Raw genomic sequence first — 21,317 nt, 5'->3', positions numbered from 1 at the left:
CGTATTGGTAGCGTAGGGGTCGACACCTCATTAATAATCACGAGTGGGGCGCGCTGATTGGTGGAAGAGGGGGTGTGTCTTGCGCAGGGGCCGCGGCGAACGGGAGGCGCTGAGCCACCGGCAGCGGGTCCCTCCGGCTCGGAGCCGCCCCCAGCAGCGGGGGGGCCCCAAACATCTAGATACCCCCGGGGCCGGAACAAGTAGAGATCCCGCTCCGGCTCCTCCCCCACCCCCGGCCGGGGCAAGTAGGGCCCCTGCTTCCCGCCCCCCAATCCTAAATACCCTTCCCAGCCCCCTTCCTTCCCGCAGCCCCTGTAGAGCCTCCCCCATGGCGCTGTACCTGCTGGCCCAGCGTGCCCATGCCCGCCGCCGCCGGCGGGTGCCCCAGGAGCGGGTGTTCAAGCCCCGGATCCAGTTCCTGAACATGCCAGAGGAGCAGGTGATGCGGCGCTACCAGCTCAACCCTGAGATGATCCGAGATCTGTGCCACGCACTAGAGTGTGACCTGCAGCCCTCGACTGGCCGCAGCCATGCTCTCCCTGTTTACGTCAAGGTGACGGCTGCCCTCAACTTCTACACCTCGGGCACCTTTCAGACGCCGGCAGGCGACGCGGCTGGCATCAGCCAGGCCAGCATGTCCCGCTGCGTCTCCCAAGTCACGACTGCCCTGATCCGCCGTGCCAATGCCTACATCCACTTCCCCTTCCAGCCTCGGCAGCAGGCCCGCACCAAAGAGGAGTTCCTGCGCATTGCTGGCTTTCCCAACGTGCTGGGCACGCTGGGCTGCACCCACGTGGCCCTCAAGCCGCCCTCGGATCACGAGAACCTCTACCGCAACCCACTGCGCTTCCACTCCATGAACATGCAGCTGGTGTGCAATGCCCATGGCATGATAACCCATGTGGTGGCCGAGTTCCCCGGCTCTGTGCCGGATGCCCACATCCTCAGCTGTTCCAGCCTCAGGGGCATCTTTGAGGGGCACCAGAACATGGATGGATGGCTGCTGGGTGAGCCATGGCCTAGGGGCCCCTCCCTCAGCTGCCCCACCTGCCAATCTCATGCACCCATGGCACCTCTTGGCTGTCCCCACTCCCTGGTGTCTCCACTGTCCACCACAGAAATAGGACTCTTATCTCAGCAGAGTAACCTAGATCCCACCCCTAGCCCATCACAGCAGCCCTGCCTGCACCTAGCAGCCAGGGAAGAAATCAAGGCTCCCTGCACCAGCTGTGAACCACAGGCCAAGCTCCAGTGGTGAGATTGCTCAGCGTTGTTCAAAACACAGGTTGTGTGGTGAAGGCTCCATGACAGCTGCTGGTCACCTGCATCCTCCAGCCCAGCCTGAATTCTCTGCTATGTGCAGGGGGCCCTGAGGGAGTGCCCACTCAACCTACCAGATTCTGCTACCTGCCTCAGCCTGCCCTGCCCCTCCCATAGGGGAGAGGGGTACACTGTGTCTTGATAGGCCCTTCCTCCCTCTTGGAGCATCATGGACACTTGCAACTTCCAAGGTGCCCAAGAGAGGGAAGGACCCCCATTATTCCATTACCCACTCCCCTGAGCCTGTCCATGTCCCTGCCCAGAGCCTGATTGGAGTTGGCATCCTATAGAGGGGAGAGGCCCCATCTTAAAGGCTGGAGACTGCCATGGGGATGGGTGGAAGGGCAGGGACAGCCAGTGAGTCAACCTGCATAGCATAACCCATGTGTCTGGTTCTCCACAGCGGATGGCACCTACCCCCTGAAGCCCTGGCTGCTGACACCCGTGGAGGCAGCAGAGACAGCAGCTGAGCAGCGATATAATGCAGCGCACATGGCCACACAGGCTATGGTGGGACGTACAGTGGGGGCACTAAAGGGCCGGTTCCGGTGTCTGGACCGGGCAGGGGGGGTGCTCCAGTACAGCCCCCTCAAGGTCTGCCACATCTTTGTGGCATGCTGTGTCCTGCACAACATGGCTGTGGGGCGGGGCATTGCTATGCCAGAGGGGGTGGAGCTGGGTGCCAGGCCACTTGCCCAGGCTTCTCCTCACCCTGAGACCCTCTCCCAGGAGGCCCAGTACCTGCGGCAAGAGCTCATCACCAGCTACTTCAGCTGAGGGGCACCCTGACCTACATGCATGTGGGGGAAGATGTTGAGGGAGATGCAGGGGTTGGAAGCCAGCCCATAGATGTGTGTATGTGAGGGGGGAGAGTTTGGGGTAGTGGAAGGGCAAGGCTCTCTGGGCTGGACTACGGGCTACAGCCCTACTCAAGCCAGCCCCGTTTCCCTCCCAGCCCTTTGAACGGGTGGGGAGCACATACCTTCCGTAAGACAGAAACAGCAAGAGGCTTTGTTTGTGTAGGACCTATCCTCACAGGCAGCAGAGGCTAGGATCCTGCCGCTGCAGGGAGCAGACTGGGCTGCTACAGCCATTTCCCCCAACCCAGCCACTCCCAGGGGAGGAAGCTGGCACTCTGGCAGCACTGGAGAAGGTACAGAGGGCACTCTTGTGTAGCCACACACAGCTCATAGGTGGCCCCCTGGCAACTCTCCCCTGCTAGGATATTAAACTGGCTCTTTGCCCCAGGACTGTGCCTGATGTTGAGTTGCGCCTCAGAGGGTAGGGCCCAATCACCCTTTACTTCCTTCTCAACACAAATACCCCCACAAACTGGCCCCCTCCTTCCCCTCCAACAGGGCCCAGCCCCCGGGTGAGATGCAGTCATGTGACCAGCACCAGGCTGGCCAAAGGCAGCAGCCCAGCATGAGGAGCCCCCTCCCTTCCCTGAGTGGACCCCATGAACTGAGGGCTCCATCCACCTCCTGTCCCTCCCCCACTAAGTGAGCCCCCTCCTCCCCCAGCAGCGGGCAGGTGAAGAAAAGGCGTTGGTTTATTTCCTGGTTGCTATAAGAACTGGTTACAGGTTGAGTTAAAAAAACAGACAGATTCTCCTCTCTGATCATGTACAAAACCCAGGCCCGGCTGGGCTTGGTAGGGGAGCCGGGCCCAGCTGGGGACATAGGCTCGCGGGGGCACAGCTGTGGCTTGTGGGAAATGAGCAGAGACAGCAGAACCAACCCAGGGAAACAAGGAAAGACAAGTAGTAACTGCATTTGGGGAGAGGGGGCAGACGGAGCCCCTGGCTCCCCACAATCCTGACACACACACCCCCAGCCCTGAAGAGGGAGGGGGAGTTTGTGGAAATAAAAAAATATTTAAAAATAGTGGAAGCCACACCCCTGCTCCTCACCCCCTGGGCGGGTCCCTCAGGGGGCCGGGGGACACGTGGAACCAGACGCTGCAGCCCAGCTTGCCATGCACACAGGCTCTGGAGATGGCGGAGGTGCGGCTCTGGGAAGAGGGGCCGGGCTCAGTCCTCTAGGATGATGGGTTCACTGGTGCTGGCAGGGTGGGCTGGGGGCCCCGGCACCAGCGGCGCTACCACAGGCCGTATGGGCAGCACTGACTTCACCTTGAGTGGCAGGTTGGGCCTACGGGCAGCTCGGCGCATCTCCAGGTGGGTGAGAGCCTTGCGCAGCGCCCTGCAGGAGACAGACAGCGGGTCAGAGTGGGACAGCCTGTAAGCAGGGGGTCAGGGCCCCTCCAAATATCCCCCCCAGGCAGCTGGAGGTCCAAGCAGGCACAAGCCAGATAGCTCCTGCTGCCGCAACACACAAGAGCCCTCAGCTCGGTGAGGGGCAGCAAGTCACAGCAAGAATGAGCCACAGCCCCTGCCCTCCTCCCAGAGGTTGGGGGGGGGGGGGGAGAAGAGATAGAATGCCCTCCCCCATTCAAAGACTAGTGGGTTGGAGTGGGGGTGAGACTAAATCCCCCAATTTCCCACCATCCGAGAGCTTCGATTCTCCCCCAGCTGGCCTTGGGGTGCTCCCCACCAATCCCCTCCCATTACCAAGTGTTCCCTCTGCCTGTCCCACCATCTGCCATGATTTCTCCCGTTGTCTGGTGGGACCTGTCCTCCATGACCTAGTGACTCCCCTTCCCCCCATTACCTGGGGCCCCCTCTGCCCCTCACCCCCAAGGTACCTGGTGTCCTTAGTGGCCACGAAGACAACAGGGTTGGGGGCATCAGCTGGGTTCAGCTTCTGACGCTTGACAGCTGGCTGGGCACTCGACCGCATCCCTGAGGTCATGGGCCGGCCATTGGCCGAAAACGGGACCCCGCTCCCTGCCACCTGCACCAATCACAGACCAGAGCCATCAGCTGGGCCTTACCCTCGCCTCTGCATGGACCCCACCCCCTACACCAATCATAGACCAGAACCATCAACTAAGCCCCACCCTCTGTTGGGACCCACTAACCTGACTCCCATGGGGTTGCCTGAGCAGCGCCCCCCTTGGGAAGGGGCTCTAGGGTCCTGGAGCACAGGCAGGAAGTTCTGACAGCAAGCACCCACCCACAGGTGGGGACCCCCCCGGTCACTCATGCCATCGCTGCCCCCCACACCAGAGTGTGTGTGTGGCACTCACGCTGTCGTACGCCCTCTTGCCCACGATGCCGGCCAGGCCCCGGTTCTGGCTCATTTGGTTCCGGTTTATGGGTGTCTTGGTGCCACGTGGCGTTTTTGGTTTCAGAGGGGCCTGCGCAGCTGGAAAACCAGACAGCACCATGAGGATCCCACAGCCTAGTTCATTGCCCTCTGCCCCTCCCCGACATCCTAATTCTCCATGCACACCCCTACCCCAATATATTAACCAAACACAGCCCTCCCCCACCACAATGCCCCACTGTACCCCCATGAGGATTCCTGCAGGGCTGCACCTCAACCTCCCCTTGGGCATTCCTTAACTTGCACTAACTGGGGGGCTTGGGGATGGTGGTGTCCATGGGAATTCCCCTTTAAGTGTCTGAGCCCCACGTGCGAGATGAGAATCATTTGCCCAGCAGTGTCCTGCATGCCTGGTTCCCTCTCCGCACACCTGAGGGTATGGAGGGCGGCATGGCCATGCCCATCCCTCTGTTCCTTCGTGTGTGTGCCTGCACGGATCTCATCCTAGGTGACTGGCCAGCAGTCCCACCTCCCAGGTGCCATCAGTGGCCCTGAACAGTGACTGGAACATGGCCTTTCTGAACCTGGCCTCTAGGCTTAAAGCCCAGTCTAGGACACAGCTCTGGACACAGGGCAGCAGGTTACTCCAACGGGAGGGTTCCTGAAACATGCAGAGGAGGCAGCCTGACCTCTGGCTGAAAAAGCTGTGGTACCTGGGGAGAGGGAACGCCTGCCATGTGATAACATTGGAATCCACTGGGGAAGCCATTTAGATGGGCTCTAGGAAGAGACCTCTTGTCCCTTAGCGGTGGCAGTTAATGAAACCAAAAGGCAGGGAGACTGGTCCTACTAGGTAAGAGCAGGGCCGTAGAGATCTCTCCAGGGTGGAGCTACTTCTTTCCCCCACAAGAGGAATTGTACTTAGGAAAGAAATACAAGAGGAAGTGTAGTTAGGAAAGAAAACAGGGAAATTCACTCTGGATTCAGCGGGAATCTTAAAACACCTTTAGGAGGTAGTTTTTCCACCTCCTGATCTGGATGAAACATGGTATAATGAAGCCAGGGGGCTTGGAGTTTGCTGATGTGCTTGGCTGATAGAATGGCCACTAGAAGAGCCACTTTGAGAGTAAGGTGCTGAAGGGAATATTCAGAGAGGGGCTCAGAGGTGGCTACATTTATTTGGCTTTCTAACTGTAGGGGGGAGAATACACCACATGACTGGACTGGGCTGGCATGCTCTAGCTGCTGCAAGGTGGACCTTGACCAAACTGATCTAGAGTCCACAGAGATTCAGATGCAGACCACACAGTCAAGATTCTTGACACTAGGGCTTTCCAGAGAGTCATGGCTACATGGTTGCTCCCAGACTGAGAATCTTCTCATTGTGAGAAGTTGGTTCTCCTTGTGGAAAGCTTTCTGCTTAAAATCAGTCCTCAGACTTGCAATGAACAGGCTCTATTGGCAGCCCTTAATCAGACAACACGAGTAGGTAGTTAGATGTTTGCGTCTGGATGGAGAATCTTGCCATGATTCTGAGATACTGTATCAGGACAATCTGGTAGTGCTATTGAAGGCAGAGGTGATATTTGAATGAGATCCAGCAACTAGAGATGTTTGTAGGCAGTCTCATCTCTCCCAGAGACGATGGTTCCCCTATCTGAAGCTGGTCCATCTGAGCACCCCAGCCTGTCCCAGAAGAATCTGGGGTTGAGGTCTTTGCTGGTGGAAGGATGGAGATGCAGAGCGTCTGTCGACCAGTTTAATGATGACATGATACGAATTGGGACGATGACGTGCACGTCTGTCTTGTAAGGGAATACACCGACCTGAGCCAGCCCTGTGCTGGGGGAGGCAAAGCCTAGCTAGCAGCATCATGTCAGAGCAGCCTAAGAGTCGAGGACAGGTTTTCACCATGGCTGATTGATTTAATATGTGGGAGGTCACAGAGTTTATGCCAGGAGGACCATCTAGTCTGACCTCCTGTATAGCACAGGCCCCACCCAGTTAACTCAGGCTATTCGGCTCAATAACCAGGAGCAGACTAAGTATTACAGCCCTCACGGGACTAACTAGTATGTGCCACAGGCAGAGACTAGGAAGGAGCAAAGTGCACTACTGCTTGAGGCCCCTGCAATGGCCAATGGTTGTCTGGGGAAATCTCTCATTGGGAAGGTACACCACTGATGAACTGGGAGTCAGTCAGAGCTACTATGAACCATCTGGGGTGGGATGATTTGCTGGAATTTATCATCATCAAGACAGGAGAAATTCCAAAAGTCTGGAAGAGGGCAAATGTAGTACCAATCTATAAAAAGGGGAATTAAGGACAACCTGGGGAATTACAGACCAGTCAGCATAACTTCAGTAGCCAGAAAGATAATGAAGCAAATAATATGTGGTATATCTTGACTTTAGTAAGGCTTTTGATACTGTTGTGCGTGGCCTTCTCATAAACAAACTAGAGAAACACAACCTAAATGGAGCTACTATAAGGTGGGTGCATCTCTGGGAGCGATTTTCGAACCAGTTAAGAGTTATCAGTGGTTCACAGTCAGGCTGGAAGGGCATAACAAGTGGGGTCCCGCAGGGAACAGTTCTGGCTCCGGTTCTGTTCAATATCTTCATCAATGATTTAGATAATGGCATAGAGAGTACACTTATAAAGTTTGCAGACGATACCAAGCTGGGAGGGGTTAAAAGTGCTTTGGAAGATAGGATTGAAATTCAAAATGATCTGGCAGCAGGTTTGAAGTAAGTAGGATGAAATTCAGTAAGGACAAATGCAAAGTACTCCACATAGAAAGAACAATCAGTTGCATACATACAAAATGGGAAATGACTGCCTAGGAAGGAGTATTGCGGAAAGGGATCGGGGGTGGGGGGGTCATAGTGGATCATAAGCTAAATATGAGTCAACAATGTAATATTGCAAAACAAGGGCAAACATCCTTCTGGGATGTATTAGCAGGAATGTTGTAAGCAAGACACGAGAAGTAACTCTTCCTCTCTACTCCATGCTGATAAGGCCTCAGCTGGAATATTGTGTCCAGTTCTTGGCACCACATTTCAGGAAATGTGGATAAACTGGAGAAAATCCAGAGAAGAGCAACAAAAATGATTAAAGGTCTAGAAAACATGACCTATGAGCAAAGATTGAAAAAATTAGGTTTGTTTAGTCTGGAGAAGAGAAGACTGAGGTGGGACATGATAACAGTTTTCTAGTACACAAAGGGTTGATGCAAGGAGGAGGGAGGTAAATTGTTCTCGTTAAGCTCGGAGGATAGGACAAGAGGCAATGGGCTTAAATTGCAGCCAGGGAGGTTTAGGTTGGACATTAGGAAAAACTTCCTAACTGTCAGGGTGGTTAAGCACTGGAACAAATTGCCTAGGGAGGTTGTAGAATCTCCATCATTGGAGGTTTTTAAGAGCAAGTTAGACACACACCTGTTAAGGATGGTCTAGTTATTACCTAGTCCTGCCTTGAGTGCAGGGGACTGGACTAGATGACTTAATAAATTCCCTTCCAGTCCTATGATAAGGCTGAATTTCTTGAATACTCCAAGCACAGAATCTAGGGAGACTTCCTGATGGGGCTGCCTAGACATCCATGCTCTGTCTCTTCAGATGTCTCACCAGGTACTTTGAGAAGACTCTTGGTCCTCTAGAGATACCAAAGGTCAGCACCTTGCAGTGATAATGGTTGCCCCTACAGTCAGAGGCACTTCCATAGCACAATTGTTCTAGCCCACAGGAAGGGCACATCCTGTAAGTCTGGAACCACAAACCAGCCTTGAGCCTGTAACAAAGGGATGAGGGATGCGAGCGTTGCCATCCAGGAAGGTGCATATGTGCCTGCTTGGCCTTCTCAAGTTGAGGATGGGATGTGGTCCCCCTTTTTTCTTGGAATAAAGAACTATCAGGAGTAGAAACCTCTTCCCTGCTCCTAGGCAAGGCAGGGAGGCCACTTGCAATTGGTTTTCATGAGAAGGGCCCCTGGAGAGGGACAGGAAAGGGGGCAGAGACTGGAACGGGAGTACCCTGGGAGATGATTTATAGTACCCATTGGTCAGTAATTACTCCACTCCACATCAGAGTGAATAAAGGTGGCATCCCAAGATAAGGTTGGGGAGAGGAGCTCTGGATTGTGACTCTTGACCTGTGTGTCAAACCTGCTCCCTAGACAATGAAGTTGGGATGGCTAGTGGTGGATGAGAAAACCTAGGTTGCTGCTGCGAGCAGATGGCTGTTCCGGCTTCCTTCTGTAGGCCGGAGTACGAATGCCCAATGATCGCAGCAGGTCTCTGGAATCCTTCAGGGAATGTAGAGCATCATAGTACAGGGGCTAAATATCTCTTGAACAGCCAGTCTGAAATGGTATTCTGCAACTCCTTTGGGACACCTGGTGCCTGTAGCCATGTGGTGACTCCTATGGCCATGGATCTAGCCACATATCCTAAGCATCTATGGCTGCTTGGAGAGATGTTTGCACCAGTGACAGAAGTTATTGCCTTTAGATATTGTCTATCCTCTTAACAAAGTCTACTGATAAAGGGAGCTACTTTCTCCCAAGTTAGAGTCTGACTCAGAATAGTGCTTGGTAATTTGCTATCTGTACCTGGGACGAGGCAGAGAAATAAGATTTTCTACCCCAGAGAGGTTGAGCTTTCTATTCGGGGTTTTGTCTTTCAGTGTAGAGATCAGTGGACCAGCCTGTCTGTCTGTCTCATTCCAAGACCACCAGGAATCCAGAGACCAGGTGGGTGTAGAACTTCTCAGCTCCCTTCTGCAGAACTTGATCTCCTTTTTCCTCTGCTTGCTTTGAAGTTGGGGTGAAGGTACCCAGGGGTTTCCAGAGATCTGTGACTGGCTCCACTGTGCCCTTCCCAACTGGCATCACCGTCCTGTCCAGAGCAGAGATGTCAAGCAGTCTGAGGAATGAGGGGTCTTGGATCACTGAGGTCTCAGTTTCTAGGGCATCAGAGTCTGAGTAGTCTGCTCCTGAAATACTCTGTAGCCATCCAGGCAGAGGAGGCTGCTTTCTCAGGTGAGACAAGGAGGGATCTATTGGAGAGGTTGGGGACACTGCTCCTCAGTTTCAGGACCAGTCTCTCCCTCCTCTGCAGGATGTTCTTCCTCATCTCTAACCCTCCAAGCGTCTCACGGCCAAGGTATCTGGGTCGTCTCTTAAGGGGCCCTTGTAGTCAAAGCTGCAGGAGAGCGGAACATTCTTTGCTTGCCAGTGTGCTAGAGGGAGAGCTACTTCTGGAGGATTTCAGAGTGGAGCCCAGTACGGCCACAGTGAAGAGCTGTAAGAGTGGGGCAGGTCAGACCACTGCCATGGATGTGGGTGTCAGAGGACAGAACAGCGCTCTGAAACAAGTGGTGCTCCCTGGAGAGGAGCCCTTCCCAGAGCCCGGTATACGGGCGGGAAGAGGTGGTGTCTGGAGAGGGAGAGGAGATTTCCTGCGACAGCAGTGTGACCTCTTGGCCGGTGTGTCAGCACAGCTGTTGAAGATTGTTCCGTGTGTAGCATCCTTGGGACCAGAGAAGTAGCAACTCCCCAAACCAGAAACTGTTCGAGTCTATCACTGGTGCTGACAGCTCCAATGCCAACAAATTTGTCATTTTAATACTCACAGGTGCTGGATCACTCGATTCCTTGTCACTTGCCCCTGGATTCTGAGAGGGAGGGGACCGAAGACCAATGACTTTTCTTAGGCCTCTCAGCACCTCCTCGTTCCTGGAAGGTAGATTGGTGCCTAAAGCTATGTGTGGTCTGGTGTTCTCGGCAAGTCTGCCTCAGTGGGGAGGATGTGGTACCAGTCTTCAGCACTGGAGCAGCCAGTGATGCCAAGCTGACTTTTGGCAGCTGTGGCTGGCCTATTGGTACCATTTCAGATTCCCCCAATGGTACCGGTCTCAGGAGCTGCATCCCAGCTGCCAGCAGCACTGACTGCCAGGGACTTGAAGTGGAAGGTCTTGTGTGGAGCCAGATATCCATTCTTCTGGGTTCAAAGTGCTCCCCGACTGCTCCAGAAGCAGCATTTCAGCCGAGTGTCCCTGATTGTCTTGTTGACAAGAAGGACTAGCAGAGAGTGCACCAATCGGATACATGTCTTGCCTAGGCAGACAGTTAAGGGCCACGTCCATGGGAAAGGAGAACAAGCAGAGGATGGGAAGCCTGAGGGCCTTCAATCCATAAAGCACCAAAGAAAAATAAGGAACTTGGGAGAAACGGGGAGGGGATCGTTGAGAAAACTAAGGGGAAAAAGCATTTAAGGGATTAACGCGACCTACCTACCACTAGGAAACATGCTGAGGGCAGCAGGCAGCCACAGCCTGGCTTCATCTCGCTGCCAGGGGCAGCAAGAGGAACTGAGGGACGGTTGCATCCACTCTGCCCTTTATGCCTACAGCTGGGGGCATGCAAGGGCATCCAACCTCATGCAAATGCACCTAGAGTGGGATCCACAGGCAAGCACTCAAAGACCATGGAGCAACAGCCCTGTTCAAGTGGAGAGCAGTGCTGTCCGGTCAATGTAGGGGCTGAGGAGTTTCCCCCTTGGGATGGGGTAAGGGCTGGCGTGGGGCATGGGAAGCCAGGCAGGTGTGGGGCTGCAGGCCTCAGTCCTTCCCAGCTGGGCTCTCCCTGCTGTGCCTAGAGCTCTGTGTCCCTGGCCCTTACCCAGCTCCTTGACGATGGTGGCCAGCGGCAGTCGCACCAGGGGGTGAATCTTCAGGGGGGTCTTGGCTGCCTTGGGTAGCCGGATCGAGCCTACGGAGGGAAGCAGAGAGTGGGTATGAGATAGGGGAGCCCATGGTGTCCTCCCTCCCAGCCCAGCACACGTACACTCAGCCTTGATGGCATTGGCGTTGATAGGGGCATAGGGGCGCCGGGCAGCACGGCGTGGCTGCAGGATGTCGCGGCACATGCGGCGGGCAATGCGGGTCAGCTTGGTGGTCTGCAGCAGGAAGGTCTGGCGGTTCTTGGCCAGCAGCTTGGCCCGGTTGGCACTGGTCGTATAGGGAGAAAGGCTCTGGGCTTCCGGCCTTGACATGTGGCCCCTGGAGTGCGGCTCCTGCAACACAGAACGGGAGGTGGGTCAGGGCCCAGCATGGGGCACTGGGAGAGCCTGGGGGCAGGGACACAGCCCAGCACAGGTTGGACAGAGGAGCCCAAGGCTCAAGTGCTGGCAGTCCCCAGATCTCACCCTGTGGGGTATGTACACCCCATAGGACCACGAGGAATGAGGGCCTCCCTAGTGCCAGGGGCGGCTCTAGCAGTTTCGCCACCCCAAGCAGGGCGGCACGCCACGGGGGGCGCTCTGGTGGTCGCCGGTCCCGCGGCTCCGGTGGACCTCCTGCAGATGTGCCTGCGGGAGGTCCACCGGAGCCGCCTGCCGCCCTCCCGGCGACAGGCAGAGCGCCCCCCGCGGCATGCCGCCCCAAGCACGCGCTTGGCGCGCTGGGGTCTGGAGCCGGCCCTGCCTAGTGCAGCCTAATACCCCGGCCCCCCCGCCCCAGCCCCCAACGCAGGCATTAACCATGGAGGGCCGCACCCATGCCCATCCACTCCAGCAGGCATTACCGAGGCACTGCATGCAGCTCCCTGCATGCCTATGCCCCTGGGCGGGGATTGCCACATCACTCTCAGTGCCCTGCATGCCCATCTTCCGGGAGGTGTTACTGTGGTGCCATGCCCCTCAGCAGGCATTACCGTGGCACTGCGGGCAGCTCCCTCCAGCTGTGTCGGGGTCTTCAGCCCCCCATATTTCTTCCAGTAGATCCAGCAAGAGGCACAGAGGCGGCACTGCATGTTGGGCGGGCCCCAGGCATACCACTGTGCTGACTGGGTGGCTGAGGGCAAGGAGAGACTGCATCATTAGGGGGAGGGGACTCCACAACCAAGCAACCCACTGACAGGGAGGCCCAGGGACCCGCCCCACCTCCCCTGGGACAGGATCCATGGCAGCAGTCAGGGCCCTCCACCCCCAGGACTGGGCACAGACAACCCCACTCCTTGGAGCCCCATGTCAGTACTCACTGTGGCAGCTCTCACAGGTCAGCCCCTTCTGGAAGCCAGCCCCGTTCATGCCAGGCTTGGAGCCCACTGAGATGATCTGATTGGGATTAGGTTTAGTGCTGCCAGGGGAGAAGAGACAAGGTCACACCCAACTCCAGCTCCAGCCCACCCGCCACCTAGGAGGAAGGCAGGTGGCCTGCTCCCCACAGTGCATGGGACAGGCACCTCTTACCCCAGCCCTCCATTAGAAGGAGACATAGTCCCTCCCTCAGGCCTAGCCTCTTGTCGTCCTGTCCTAGCTCCTCCACATGCTCACACTGTGGGGGAGGTGACTCCCCCCTCCCCCATGCTCACACGAGGCGGGGGTGAGGGCCACACACACACACACCCATCCCCCTCCACAATACTCACTAGGTAGGGATGTAGACCTGCTTCAGTTTGCTATCAGCTTCAGCGGCCTTCAACCTTTTCTGCAAACAGAGACACAGCCTAAGCAGGGGAGGAGATGCAGCCCCCTCACTCACCCCCGGCAGGAGGAAGGCCCAGTCCCAGAGCCCCTTACCTCCCGGGCCCAGCTCACCTGCTGGATGTAGCGGTCGGTGGTTTTCCACATGTAGTAGAACTGCACAATGCTGGCCAGGGACTTCCAGGGCAGCTGCAAGGGCCAGAGAGGCAGTCAGACAGCACCAGGAGAGCCCCACACACCCAGCGCCCCAGGAGGCATGGGGTGGGAGGGAGACAGCAGTGCCTCAGCACCCCCTGCCGACCTGAGCCAGTGCAGGATCAGTCTCCAGGGCTCCCAGCCCCACTCCTGGGTCCATGTCCCCCCCAAGATGGAGCAGTCCAGTGTGGGCGCCTGGGAGGTTCTTACCACCCCCGCAGAGGAAGGACTTAGAGCTGGTCCCAGCTGGATCCATCCCCCTCATCCCCACTCACGAAGTCCTGTCGGATGTCATTGAAGTCCTTGCCATACTTCTCCAGCGCCTCCTCAAAGAGCATGGCCTCTGAGGCCGACCACTCCTCCATCTCGTCGCGGCACAGCACTGGGCCCCCCTGGGGCACCAGCGTCGACATGGCCTTGGCCAGGTCATAGCCATTCCGCTGCAGCGTGTCCATGGCGTGGAACTGCAGGGAAAGGGGTGGTCAGCAGGCTGTCGCTCCTGGCTGCCGGGGGACATACGAGGCCCCGAGCCAGCACTCCGTGAGAGGAGTGCAATGTTCCCCAGGGGTTATGTCTCTCAACCTCTGGGCAGGGGGCAACCCAAGCCCCCCAGCCTTGAGTCAGGAGGGTTGAGGCAGCTTCTGAGGCCCCTGTAACATCCAGTGAGTCACCTTGAGCCGTAGGGGCCCTTCAGGAGCCAGTGGGGATAAGGACACCACACAAATGGACTGCAGAACTCAGAAAACACACAGCCTGTTCCCTGCCCCCCGATCTCCTTCTCACCAGTGTGATGTCCCGGGAGGCGGCAGCTGCGCTCATGTGCAGACTGGGCTGCCGGATGGAGCTGCTGCAGTCCAGAGCTCGAGCAAAGGTCCCGACAGCCCTGGGGAGGGACACAGGTTAGCGACAACCCAGAGCCCAAGGGGGCCTCACGTGAATCAAGCCCCCCTCCCCCCCAGTCCACTGAGCACCATGCCCCCGTCCCCCGCCGGCGTCTCACCGAGCCACCACCAAGAATTGGTCGATCTGCCGGTCGGTGAGTGGGTTGTCAGGGTCCCAGACCTTCATCTCCATCTTCTGCTGGTTCCGATTGTCCGACTCACCTGTGGGGAGGGGCCAGTCAGGAAAGACAATACTGCATCTCTTCCCCCAGCCCCCACCCTGAGAGAGACAGGCAAGGCACATGGCTCCCCTAGGGCATTGGGGTCCTCCCCCTGGGACATGGTTCCCCCAAACAGCGAGGCTGACCTCCCCCAGGGGCACAGATAGGTCCAGGAGACACCCTCCCCCATCACCTTCAGCCAGCCGGTCGGGGATCTCAGCTTGGTACTTGCAGCCGACCCGGATCTCCCCTTGGTCAGCCAGAAGCGTCTTCTGGACAGGGTCAAAGACCAGCGAGTAGAAGAAGCAGTCCTGGGGTAGGGGCAGAGGGATGAGGCAGGGCACCCCAGCAGACTGGTCTCCCACAACCCTGCCCCACCCAGAAACAGCTCTTCCCATCCTCCCAAGAGAGAGCTCTGCCCTGCTTTCAACCCTTCTCACCTGCAGCCAGGCAAGGGGCAAGTCCTCCTTCTTCCCTGTCCCCACCCCCTGACCAGTTCCAGGGGGCTGAGCCCAGCCCCTCAACCCCTGCAGGCCCAGCCCCTCCATGGGCCCAGCTCCTCACCTCCTTCTCCAGGTACTGGCTGAGGATATCAGTCTCGTTGAGCAGCGTGACGCTGCATTTCCCCCTGCAGGAACCAAGCACAGGTCACATCACAAGCTGGCCCCATGGCTCCCCCTGCTCCAGATCAGGGCCCTGAGGGATCCCCATCCCGCCAGACCCACCACCAGCAGCAGCAGAGTCAGCCCTGCAGAGCTGCTGCCCCAGGCTCACACCCCTCCCTGTGCAACAGCCCTGGTGCTGGATCCCCCCAGAGGACACAGAGTCGGGGATGGCAACAGGGAGGCACGAGGCCCCCCAGGCTGAGGAAGGCCCCTCCCTCAAAAGAGCCCTAGTCCCCATGCCCAGCAGAGCTCCCCCACGCACCGTATGTGGGTGGCTGGCAGCGACTCAAACTGGCGCGACAGGAAGAGCTCACGATGCTTCAGCTGGTGCCGCTGCTGCTCCGACACCCCCGGCTGCTTCGACTCCTCCTCAAACTCCCCTGCAGCAGGACACAAGGGTCAGGGGCTCCCAGCCTCCCCACCTCCCCCCCCCGACACAGAGCCCCCAGCCTCCCCACCTCCCCCGCACAGCCCACAACACCACCATCTCCCCTCAACAGACAGCCCCACAGAGACCTCCCTAACAGAGAGCACCATGGAGACACCCCCCCCACCCCCACTTCTCCCTGACAGACAGCCCCACAGATACACCAACCCCTACAGGAAAATCAGACCCCAACCTCCCACATCCCAGCCCCAAGGCTGCTACTGTCCATCCCTAATCACTCACTGCCCCCAAGTGCACACCCCCCACCCAGTCCCAGGAGCAAAGCTCTGCTGCTCCCATCACCCACTATCCCCCAGGAGCAGAGAGTACTATCCTACCCCCCATTCAGCCCCCAAGCTGAACTCTCCCCGTCCTACCCCCACCACAGGTTCACAGCACACTGCCCTGCCCAGAACAGGGCAAGCCCCAGGATTAACCGTCCCCTCCCTGGCCGGGGGCACCCGTAACTCCCCCTGGAGCAGAGCACCTGCCTGGGGTTAACCCTCCCCATGCTGAAAAGCAGAGTGTTCCCCCTCCCCAATAACGCCCGGAGTACAGCACCGCCCCGGGTTAACCCACCCCCGCTGCCCAAGAGCAGAATGCACCCCCCTCAGAACTCTCCCCCTAGCAGAGCATGCTCCCCCATCCTCAGAGGCCCAACCCACCCACCGCCAGCAGGAAGTGGCCAAGCTGCACCACCGCCAAGAAGCTCATTGTTCTCCAAGCCCCACTGTCTCCAGCACTTGGCAGCAGCCCAGTGGGGGATGGCACTGATTCCACCCCGTTCACGTGTTCAGGAAGCCCTGCGGGGTGGCGGCAGGGAGGTGGGGACAGCCCCCTGGGACCCAGTCCCACTCCTCGCCCACTCCACTTGGGCAGAGTCAAGGGTGGCCCCCACCGAACAGGCCCAGAAACCCCAAGCCCAGGCAAGCAGCTAGCACAGGCCCCAACCGGAAGAGCTCCCACAGCCTGTTAACCCTGCACTGCCCATGGCCTCCATGCTGCACCAGCCTCATACGTGAGGGGCTAGGGAAAGCTGGGCAAGCTCCGCCCCCAGCACCCCTCACTCCTGACCCACAGCCCCCTGCTGTGCCAGCTCCCCCCCAACCCCCCCCGCCTACAGCTCTGCTGGTGCCCCTCACTCCCAATCTGCAGCCCCTGCTACCCCAGCTCTGGACTGGGAAATGAACTAACATCCCCCCCACCCCGCCCGCCCACCCCCCCACCCACACGGCTCGGGTCTTATCAGTTGCATTTGCTGATTGTGTGTTTGACACCAGTGATCTTGGGGCGAAAGGTCAAAGTCTTGGCACCTGCAAGACCCTTCACAGATCCTTGGGCACTGCCCAGTGCAGGGTGAATAGGTGTGAGACAGGGAGGAGGAGGATGTGGGACCCTGACTGTACTGTGTGCTGAGGGGCTCATCACCCCAGAGACACCCCCTGCCCCATACCACAAATGACAAGGATTAGTGCCACTCTTACCCAGTGCCTGCAGCCTAGAGGAAAGGGAAGGAGGAGGAGACGGGGCTGGGGAAGGAGCTGGCAGCTCTCCTAGCCAGGCAAGCAGGGAGCTGCCCAGGGAGGGGCGGGCAGGATGGCCTTTCACCCACTAGCTCCAGTTGACAGCAACTCTGCTAGCATGTCTGCCCTGCATCACAGGCACAGGGCCATAATCTTCCCCAAACCAGCCCCACCCCACACATGCCCCACTGCCCCCCAACAGCATCCCACACACATCCCAGTGCCCAAGACTCCACACCTGAGAGAGCCACTGCTCCCCAACTACTAGGACTGTCCCCCAACCCTGTGCATGCCCCTATTACTTCATCCCCAAAGATAGACCCACCCCCTGCTAGCCTGAGATAGCCTAATAGCCCCCCAAGACCTCTACCCCACTCCACACACACCCCAAGACAGACCCATAGAGGCCCCAGGCCTGCCAGTAGAGCCATGGGGATGGGCCCCAGCACTCACGAGCGTTGCTGTCAGCCAGGCTGTTGAGGCTGCTGGAGATGTCCCGGCGCCGGAAGAGACACACCACCTTTGCCTCCACATTGCCATTGGCTGTCTGGGGATGAGAGCAGGACACTGCCTGAGAGGAGGGGCTGGCACTGCTGTTCCCCTGGGAGTTGCTCCTCACCACCCCCATATCCTGGACACAGCACTTGGTGCAGCCTCCCAGCTGGGGCACTGAGGCAACCGCCAGGGGATCCCAGCTCCCTCCCATACTTACACATGGCAGGTTCAGAGCAGCTGCAGTGCCCCCAGGAGCAACCTTTCAATCTGGCCAATGGGTACCTCCTGTAGAGGGGGTCTGGCTACAAATCCCCAAAGGTGTGCGTCTGTGGGGGTCTGGCTGCAGATGTATGGACAGGGTACATCTGTCTGTTGCTCCCAAGCCCAGTAGGGGGTGCAGGGCGGGGGAGGGGTGTGGGTCTCTGGTGAGAGAGGGGGTGTGGATGTCTAGCTCTGGTCCCAAAGCCCGAGGGAGGTGGGTCTCTGGTGCACGGCTGCTGGGGGTGAGCATACAGGTACCAGCTGTGGTCCTGTGGCCCTAAGGGGTGCATGCAGGACATGTGGTGGAGGGGGGGGTCCCCTGGGTGTGGTCCCATGGCCCCTCACCTTGTTGAGCTCCTCAATGCGCCGGACGAGGTAGGGGTTACTGGAGGAATTCTCAAAATAGACGTAATCTGCAGAGACAATTGAGACTGAAGATGTCAGAGGGAAATCAGGAGAACAGGCAGGCACCCAGGAAGCACAGGCTGAACCCTCAGAGCCATCACACGAGCCACCTGTCCCCACGGGGGCACACCACCACCTTCAGTCTCCACCCCAGTGCCACCTGCTCCCAATGGGGCATTCATCTCCTCCGTGGAGCTGCCTCACCTAGACTGCCCCAACTGTTTCATACTCGCCTGCCAAACACCCTGTGTATCCATGGGGTTTCCTGTCCCAACCCTAGGCCAGGCCCTGAACAGCAGTAGCCAGGCAGCCCCCAAAGGGGGGGGGGGTCCCTCTCCCAGTCTCCATCTCACCAGTCAGCACAGGAGCAGGCACCAATACATTTCTCCCATCAGCACCCACTTGCATACATAGGCAACATTGCCCAGGCTGCAGCACCCCAGGGCAGGGGCCAACTTCCTATCCCACCCCCCTTAGCACCCAGACCTCCCACACTGCCACTCCCAGTCACAGCCAGGCACCAGGTAGCGCCCCCCTGCTGGCACCACCTGCCAAACATCTGCACGGACAGGGCCCAGTCCAAGGGCAGCATTGCCAGTGCCTGGTGATAGGTTCCAGCATAGAGCAGCAAAAGCTAGGCATGGGCAGCATTTACCAGGCTCAGAAGGTAGCTGAGGCACAGTGCCCAGGCAGCGGAACAGCCAGGTACTGGTGTGGGCACAGCCCTGCCAGGATAGGAGGAGACGACCCCCCCACATACCCTTCCCAAAACAGCACAACTGCAAAAGGATCTCAGTGTAAGATCAGACACACACACACAGTCAGCACAAGGGCAGGACGTTATAAAATAGAGCGACCAGGAAGGAGAGACCCTTCCCTCCAAAATGAGATGTCCCACAACTGTCCCCACCTCCCAACCAACTGTTCCACACACCATTTCCATAACAAGACCCCCAAGCTACCCCACATAACTTATCCTCCACAACATCCCCCAACCAGGCCTCCTCCTCCCACAGCCCATAATCCACCCCCAACTGCCCCAAAAGTACATACACCTCTCCCAGCCCTCCAACTCCCCCCCACACACAACCCACTCCCCCAAACACACCCTGCCCCCTGGCCTCCCTACAACCAGATTCCCGCTGACTCCCCCCCCCAAAGCACCTCACACCCCACTTGGGTCAACTGCCCCACAGACACCCCACAAGCAAACTACTGACCACACAAACACCTCACTGACCCCCATTTCCCAACTGCTCCCCAGCCAGCCATACCCACAGCTCACCAAGTCCTGTACTCCATACAACCAGCCCACCACCCTGGACCCCATATGGGCCCCACACGTGGTAAATTCCCTTACCCCATGTAACCAAACTCGCTGCCCCCCAAAGGATTCCCTCCACCCCATAACCTGCCAGCTCCCACCACAACCTACCTCATCCCCAAATAACCAGCCCAACCCACCAGCCAGAACACAAGTGCCCTATTTCCCCCCAGTCCTTGAACTTCTTCACACCATGCCACCAGCTCACTACACCAGACTCCTGCCCCCACATAACTAGCCCATCATCTCTAACCCACATTGTCCACCTCCCCGCCCCACAACCTGATCCTCCCAACCGCCCCATGCCCTCCAGAGCCTGTGAACACCCCATACCTGATGAAAGCGCCTCCCTATCCCACAGCGCCCCCACTCTGTAACAGCCCCCACGTAACAAACCCGCTGCTCCCCACCCCCAGCCTGCTCCCTGTGGGTCAGCCCCCTCCGCCCCCTCCCCTACCCCGACACAAGGGCGCAGCATGTTGGGGGGAGAACAGCCACTTCCTCTAGGGAACTAAGGGGGAAGCCTCTCCCCTCCCCCCCCCGCCCCGTCCGGCCCCACTTCCCCCCACACTGACACCTCCGGCCCGGCCACTCTCCTGGGGGCGCCCCAGCACCGCCTGCCCCGCTCGCTCCCCCAGCCCGCGGCTCCCCGCACCCACCGCCCAGCCCCCCACGGGTCCCCCCGGCCCCGCACTCACCCCCCAGCTCGGTCCAGCCCCCCGACTCCCCCCGGGCCAACCCCGCTCTGGCCAGTTCAGTCCCAGCCGGGGGCAGCCCCGGCCCCAGACTCACCCCCCACCCGGTACATATTGGCCGCCATGGCCCCGCCGCGCGATGGGGGAAGGGGGGGGGGTTCCGTCCGGCTCCGCTCGGGCCCTCGCTAGCCCCGCTCCCGGCCGCTCTTCATCTCCTCCCGCTCCGCCGCGCCACCGCCTCCTCCTCCTCACGCAAGGCCAGGGCCAGGCGCCTTCGGGCGGTTCCGGCCGCGCTTCGGGGGTCTCCGGGAAAGGATCGGGGAGGCTCGGAAATAGCCGAGGCGGCTCTGGCCCAAATCGGATCTCTCCGGAAATGTTCGGGTATTTCCGGAACCACCTGGGACAGCTTCGGGCATCGCCGACGACAGCTCCCGGCGATCGGGTCCTTCCGGCCAGCGACTCCAGTCCGGATGGCCGGCGCCGGGCAGAACTTCGGGCCTTGCCAGCGATCTTCGGGTAAATACGGAGACTGCAGCATTCGGCTATTTCCGGACGGAGACTGCCCCGCTCGGGCCTTTCCGGAGGGAGACCGCAACGCTGGGTTTTTAACCCATTCCTCTCCGAGGGGCTCTGCAGCGAGGCTGCCCCTGGAACAAGGGGCAATTCCCAGCAGCCTCAACTGCACCAGGGTTCTTTGCATATATGTACATATGCAATTTTACAGCTGTGCAGCCCAAAATAGCCACTAATGTACTCCTCATGCCCATGAATTCACTGATTGCAAGGGGATCCGGCATCCAAAAGGTGAGATGCAGCCAGGGGCGGCTCTAGAGCCCAGCGCGGCAAGCACCCGCCTGGGGCGGCCCTTTCCCAGGGGGGCGGCAGGCTGGGTCGGTGGACCTGCCGCAGTCATGCCTGCGGGAGGTCCACCGGAGCCCCGGGACGACCGGACCTGCCGCAGGCATGACTGCGGACGGTTCGCTGGTCCCGCGGCTCGGCTGAACCTCCCGCAGGCATGACTGCGGCAGCTCAACCGGAGCCGCCGGATCAGCGAACCGTCCGCAGCTGCGGGAGGTCCAGCTGAGCCGCGCGACCAGTGGACCCTCCGCAGTCAGGCCCGCGGCAGGTCCGCTGCTCCCGCGGCTCGGGGGCGCCTCCCGGGCATGATTGCTTGGGGCGGCCAAATTTGTAGAGCCGCCCCTGGATGCAGCCACCTCTGGAGTGGGGCACCATTGCACTAATTCCA

At 58.8% G+C, this 21,317-nt stretch overlaps 2 protein-coding genes across 3 annotated transcripts; one reads left to right on the top strand and one right to left on the bottom strand.

Moving 5' to 3' along the window:
- Positions 1-74: 74 nt before the first annotated feature.
- Positions 75-2,570, top strand: LOC120409168 (putative nuclease HARBI1). The gene is made up of 2 exons (XM_039546749.1): positions 75-1,007; positions 1,724-2,570. The coding sequence occupies exons 1-2, from the start codon at positions 329-331 to the stop codon at positions 2,095-2,097; spliced, it is 1,053 nt and encodes a 350-aa protein (XP_039402683.1). The 5' UTR covers positions 75-328; the 3' UTR covers positions 2,098-2,570.
- A 284-nt stretch (positions 2,571-2,854) lies between these two features.
- MTA2 (metastasis associated 1 family member 2) lies at positions 2,855-20,344 on the bottom strand. 2 transcript variants are annotated; one of them, XM_039546742.1, is made up of 18 exons: positions 20,169-20,344; positions 17,993-18,060; positions 17,345-17,438; positions 15,204-15,321; positions 14,841-14,904; positions 14,470-14,587; positions 14,175-14,277; positions 13,958-14,057; positions 13,450-13,638; positions 13,094-13,168; positions 12,925-12,983; positions 12,535-12,632; positions 12,208-12,347; positions 11,341-11,569; positions 11,176-11,265; positions 4,471-4,589; positions 4,027-4,175; positions 2,855-3,524 (listed from the first exon to the last, which is right to left on the bottom strand). In XM_039546742.1, the coding sequence occupies exons 1-18, from the start codon at positions 20,194-20,196 to the stop codon at positions 3,353-3,355; spliced, it is 2,013 nt and encodes a 670-aa protein (XP_039402676.1). In that variant the 5' UTR covers positions 20,197-20,344; the 3' UTR covers positions 2,855-3,352. The 2 variants fall into 2 exon arrangements, with proteins under 2 accessions (XP_039402676.1, XP_039402677.1); XM_039546743.1 differs by lacking the exon at positions 4,027-4,175.
- Between the last annotated feature and the right edge of the window lie 973 nt (positions 20,345-21,317).

This window comes from Mauremys reevesii, linkage group 7 (genome assembly GCF_016161935.1).
Source record: "Mauremys reevesii isolate NIE-2019 linkage group 7, ASM1616193v1, whole genome shotgun sequence".
Taxonomy (NCBI): domain Eukaryota; kingdom Metazoa; phylum Chordata; order Testudines; family Geoemydidae; genus Mauremys; species Mauremys reevesii.
This window is presented reverse-complemented; position numbering and strand designations above follow the sequence as displayed.